This window comes from Helianthus annuus, chromosome 11, assembly GCF_002127325.2.
Source record: "Helianthus annuus cultivar XRQ/B chromosome 11, HanXRQr2.0-SUNRISE, whole genome shotgun sequence".
In the NCBI taxonomy this organism is placed as follows: domain Eukaryota; kingdom Viridiplantae; phylum Streptophyta; class Magnoliopsida; order Asterales; family Asteraceae; genus Helianthus; species Helianthus annuus.
Genome location: NC_035443.2, coordinates 33,430,245 through 33,436,205, shown reverse-complemented (window position 1 = coordinate 33,436,205; position 5,961 = coordinate 33,430,245). Strand labels below are relative to the sequence as shown.

At 34.1% G+C, this 5,961-nt stretch overlaps 1 protein-coding gene across 1 annotated transcript; it reads right to left on the bottom strand.

Moving 5' to 3' along the window:
• Positions 1-2,001: 2,001 nt before the first annotated feature.
• On the bottom strand, positions 2,002-5,063 carry LOC110888043 (calponin homology domain-containing protein DDB_G0272472-like). The gene is made up of 3 exons (XM_022135588.1): positions 4,188-5,063; positions 3,985-4,146; positions 2,002-2,091 (listed from the first exon to the last, which is right to left on the bottom strand). The coding sequence occupies exons 1-3, from the start codon at positions 5,061-5,063 to the stop codon at positions 2,002-2,004; spliced, it is 1,128 nt and encodes a 375-aa protein (XP_021991280.1).
• Between the last annotated feature and the right edge of the window lie 898 nt (positions 5,064-5,961).

The window sequence follows — 5,961 nt, the reverse complement described above, 5'->3', positions numbered from 1 at the left end:
CATATGCACTAACAGATTCCCCATTGGATGTTGACGAAGTCTTCAGTGTTGAGTCTTCAGCATGACACGTCTTCAGTCTTGATCAGTTTTCTCGCTCTTTCCAAATTGTCTAACATTGTAAGCATCCATCAATCTTTATCTTTTTTATCTATCAAAATCACTTCCTTCAGGCTCCCTCTTTCGTTAAGCTTCCGTGCTTTGGAATTGACACCTGGCTTTCCGGTTACACGCTCTCCCTTTCATCAAGCTTGTCTTCAGACTCCCCCTTAGACTCAGCTGTCGGGATCATAGTCTGGTACAACATCTGCAAATCTCAAACGTTAATAAGTAACAAACATTTTGAACATTCAATTGTTTAGAAATTGTAATCTGGCTCAATTCAACTTTCTAAAACACTCCCTCTATCAACAATCTTTATTGATTTGGTGGTATTAAGTATTCAAAATCATCGAAAACTGGCTCTTTTCAACAAATTTTAATAATACGAGCATCCAAATCCCTCATAGTTAATCATCCAAGTCTAACTAAATGACCTTGGAGATATCACAAACTGTTTTTTATTTTTGATTTTAAAAACTTCAAGTTTCAAATTAATGAACTTGTTTTATTGTCAGAAACACAATTTACATACTTAGATTTTGATACTCAGCATCCCAGACATCGGTTGTCGAAACTAAAATAGAAATTAAAATCTTTTTGTATTTTTCTGAAACATAAAGCAGTAAAAAAATATTTACAAACATATTTACCGACAATATTTTTGTTTGAGTTCGTGTCAGAGGATCATATCAGTTTATAACAAATCACTAGTACCGTTGAGCTTTTAACACTTTAAGTTCTAAACGATTCACTTAGATTGTCAGTATACTGATCCACTTAAATTTTCACACAAAGTTCAATTGTTTCGAGATACGAAATTAATGTTTTAAGGACTTAAACTTATTCGTGTGTCCCACCTCAGAATATACTCCCGTATCAAAATTCCCTAGATTCAGTCTTACAGGTGAGTATACCAATCTGATATCTGTTCTCTGGGTTAGTGCAAGACCTTGAGAGCTCAGGTATGAACTACCATTCAGTCAAAGAGATGAAGGCTCGACTTAAGGTGTGTTCCCTTTAGAGAATCTTTTCTTCAACTGCAATTGATTCATATCTTTCGATATTTTTCAATTTTTGTGCAGAGGGTGAGCTTTAAAAGCGCGTAAAGTATTATACGAGGTCTAGGCCATTGCCTCCGCAAAATCAGAAGAATAAGTATAATACCCCAGATATCAAACAGTATAAAGATCTAGTATCTCAGAATCAGGCAATCTCTCAAACAAGATTTCGGGGGTTACCCATATATCCGAGAGATGTTCCCCACGAGATAAGTAAAGTATTGATATTTAGGTTTATATCTCGAAAACAGTCTGCTAAGCGTGTAAAAACCTACTGGCATATCATCAGTGAGACCGTTTATCACATTTTAACATTCCATTTCTTTAGCGTACGGTGATTGTCTACTGATGTACTATCATTTCCTCTTTTTACACAAAACTCAATTTTTGAATTTTATCATGTTTTTGGCTTTTTCAAATTTTCAAATGTTTTTGTATTTTCTGAAATTTCTTACTCCCCCTAAAATCCAAAACATTTAAAGAAAATTTGACAAACCGACACTGATAGCTTTATCTCGCCATCCATTTTCTGCTTTTCGTGTACTAAATTAAAAAAAATATAACGTACCCCCATGATTTACAACCCATTGATTTTCGACAGTTTGAAAACCGTTTTTCAATCTTGTGAAAGTAATCATGTTTGTTCAGCCGTGAGGGTTTCAGCATATTCAATCAACATTTTTTTTTAATTTTTGGATTTTTGACAAATTAAAAAACAAACATATTTTTATTTTTCAAATTTTTGACAAAATAAAAACATATTTTTGGTTTTTAAATTTTTAAATTTTTAGGGTTTTAGAAATATTGTTTATTTATGTACAGAAAAACAATCAAACTCCCTGTTTCAATCAACACATGGTTCAGCAGCCACCTCTTCTTGTGCCAGGCTGCTCCGACACTCTTCTTGTTGACAATCAAATTTCTTCGGAAGCACCTGCACATTTACACTTACTCAATTACTTGAACAAATTAGCCAGGTCTGTTGGACCTTAGGCATTTCTACACAATATGCATCATTTAACTTCGGAAAATCTTTGTCATTTTGTACAAAGACTTTTTCAATTTTAACTTCAACTTTTTCATCATTTACCGAAGTCATTTGTTTCTTAGCAGACTATGTTTGACCTTTTGGAGTACCTCTTTTGTAAAAATGTGAATCTTTTTAAACATTTTGATTTTGAACAATATTTGATTTCCAAAACTGTTGGGGTTTTGTTGCATCGACATTTGTTCTCCAACTCTGTGTTGTTCTTAATCTGAGTGGGTGAGAATTTCAGGTCTGTTTTGAATCGAACCTTTTCGGGTTTGATTTCCAAGTTTGATTTGAAGCAAACTTGTTTGTATTGTACCTCCAAGTTTGTTTCGAATCAAATCTGGTTAACCTTTGTTTCACATCCTCAGATTTCTGTTTATGAACATCATCAGGCTTCTTTTTTGTCTCAACATCAACAGGTTTCAGATTTGGACACTTGCGAGCAAGATGTCCTGTTTGATCATTTAAAACATGTTCTTTTGGACACATCTTTGACCTGTGGTTGTTGCTTTTTCTTTTGAGCATAGAACTCTTCATTAGACTGTCGTCTAAATTGGAGTTCTTTCTCTTCTTCGTAACTTGTTCCGTGAACAAAATTCATCTTTGCCTGATAATTTGGCGTTTCATTTTTCTTCCAATTTTGTTTCTTTTTATAACCCAACCCAGCCTTCATGTTTTTCTTCTTGAAACCAGGTTTGTTATAAAAAATTTTGTGAAATTTTCCAACAAACTTTGGAACTTCAGACTTTTCAATCTCAACCATTTTGAAAACTTTGTCAATCTTTTCTGAAATCACATTCTGAATCGGGAATACAACATCTAAGAATAATTTGTCCGATCCAATCATGGTATAAACCAATCCTTTTGAATCATCATTCAATTTTTTCTCGGATTTTGAGTTTTTCAGGTATTCTTCATGAAAACTACCTTCATTTTCATCATGTGATTCAGCTTTACCTGTATCAACCGACTCTTCTTTCAACACACTTTCAACGATCTTACCTACCACCTCTGAATCACTAGAATCATCAGATTTGGAATAGGTTACGTCCATGTTATCTGGCAATTGATCTACCATGTTGAAGGCTTTTTCGACCTTTTCATCATCATAAAATGCAAACTTTTCCGGTGGAGGAACTTGATGAAACTCCGAGCCAATTCCCTTTTTGTTTTGCTCAGAATCTTTTCCATGCGGTTTTATGTTGAAAATTCTTTCAAGCACATATGATGATGCATGATAACTATGTAACTTGTTATTATCCTGTTCTGATCAGTAATCTGACACTTAAGTTTAGCAACATCCTCAATATAAGAATTTACAACTTGTTGCTTTATTTCATACTGTTGCTTAAACATATCAGTTGTTTCAGAACAGTATCTTAATCTCGATTGAACAAGTTTCATTTGACTTTTCACATCTTCATATGACTCTTTTGTAATGTGATATGCCAATTTTATTGAATCATATTCCTTTTTCATTTCTTGACATGCATTTTCCTTTTGATCACATTCTTTTGTCTTTTTCGAAACATTTTCTTTCAAAACTTCAGTTTCTTTTTCTAATTTTTTATATTTTTCTAAAAGTTTTTCATCATTATCTTTTAAAACTTTTTCATTTTCTAACAATTCTTTGTATTTATTTTTGAAAACTTCTTCGATTTTAGTGAATTCAAGATCTCTTGTTCTGAATTTTTCATCTTTTTCAGTACAAGCACTGCATGGTTCTATGCATTTCTTGCACTGTTCAGCAATTTTTAAGACTTCAGAATCAGATTTTACCTCAGTGATTCACACCTCGGTGTTTGCTTCCATCTGCTTCTGATCAGCATCATTCTTCTTCTCATCACTAGAATCAATACCAACATCACCAGCAACCTCCAAAATCTCATCCTTCACTTCAACCGAACTTTCAATCTTCTTCTCAGCTTCTTCAACCTGCTGTTCTTCAGTAACAACCTTTTTTCAACAACTTTATTCACAACAACTTTTTCTTCTACCTTCTTTTCCTCAGAAATCTTCACATCTTCTTCTTCTTCTTTAACAACATCAACTTTAACTTCCTCAGCAACCTTTTTTAAATCGTTCACCATCTCATCAACATTTTTCTTCATTCTTTCTTCATTCCTCTTCCTCAAACTTGATATCATGACATCTCTAATGATTTTATCCAGCCTTTTCACATATGTTTTATCTTTCTCAACATTTGTATAGTATTCGACAGATCGAGGAATTACTAAAAGAACATCATCAAAAATTGTGTTCTTTTTGGGAACAACAGGTTCACCCTCTCTGTTGACATAGCACTCTCGTTTCTTGTCCCATCTTTTATTGCTTACAGCACTTTCATACTCTTCTTGCATGTCATCAAATCTATTTCCAGCAATGTTTCTTTCTCTGTATGTTTTCTCATTCAGAATCTCTTCTCTGGTTTTCTCTTTGATTTCAGCAACAAAAGCATAATGTTTGTTTTTAGATATAGTTTTGCCATGAGCTGTACATCGATTATCAACACGATCTTCTTCTGGAAGAATCTGACTCCAATCATACCCTTCGTCATCATGGATTACAGCACATGCTCTTGACTTCTCTTTGGGACTATTTTCAATCATTTTTTGCTCTTCTTTGCTCCAGTGGTAAATCGCCTTTCGGTAATAATCATCATTGAAAGGTTTCTTAGTTTCGTCAACTTCAGAGTTTTTGCATTCTCTTTTGAAATGATCCTTTTGTTTACATCTGAAACAGGTCACTTTGGATTTGTCGAATCCCAGCTTTGTTGACGGTCCACCTATTGACTGCTTCCCAGTAATCTCCGTATATCTCTGAGCTCTTCGAATGCAACTTGCTAAACACCAGCGTAAATCAATGAGTTCCATTTCTGCTGGATCAATCTGGTCGTAGTCTTCCTTTGTCAGTTCTGAGTTTCCAATCTTTCAAGACACTAAACCTTCGTATGACTCTAACACATATGCCAGAAAACTCATTTGTTGCTTAGCTGCATTGATGCTCATTGCCGGAGAATTCTTCAATTTAAGAGCAATGTTACAGAGAACTTCTTCTGATTCTTCAGTGTTTGCTTTTGAAGAAGATGAATGATATCCTAGATTGTAACTTAATGAACTTATTTGAGGCTCTTTTGTCTTCTCACCACTAAATGCTGTCTTTGGGGAATCACCAACTTTCACCGAGGGTATGTTACCTTTGTAATAAAGACCCACATTTTGTTGATGTGAAGAACTGCTCATATTACTTTGTTTTTGAAGCTCCAGTTCATGACTTTCAGTTTTTTCTATCAAGACATCAAGAGAAATTGTATCATATAACACATCATTTTTCAATATGAACACAAACGTTTGCCACTGATCAGCTCTCGTGGTAACGCTTCTATGATTTTATCGATTATTTCTTCTCGAGTTTTGACAATTCCAAAACGATCAAGTTCAATTTTTAAATGTCCAAATCTCTCTATCATTTGTCTTACTGATTCACCTTTTAAGTTGTCAAACAAATCAAATTCTTTCTTTAATAAAGCAATTTGATTTTTCTTGATTTGTTTACCCCCCTCAGCTTTAACCCGTAAAGCTTCCCAAACAGATTTTGATGACCCATCATGTTGCAGTAAAGCAAACATGTCATTTCTAACTGATGATTGAATTAAAGCAATCATTCTCTGTTCAGCTGCAAACTCTGATTCGTCTTCTTTGGATAAGCTTTTGAGTGGGGTTTCTTCTCCTTTATCATTGACCGGCCTTTTATAACCAAATTCCAAACAGA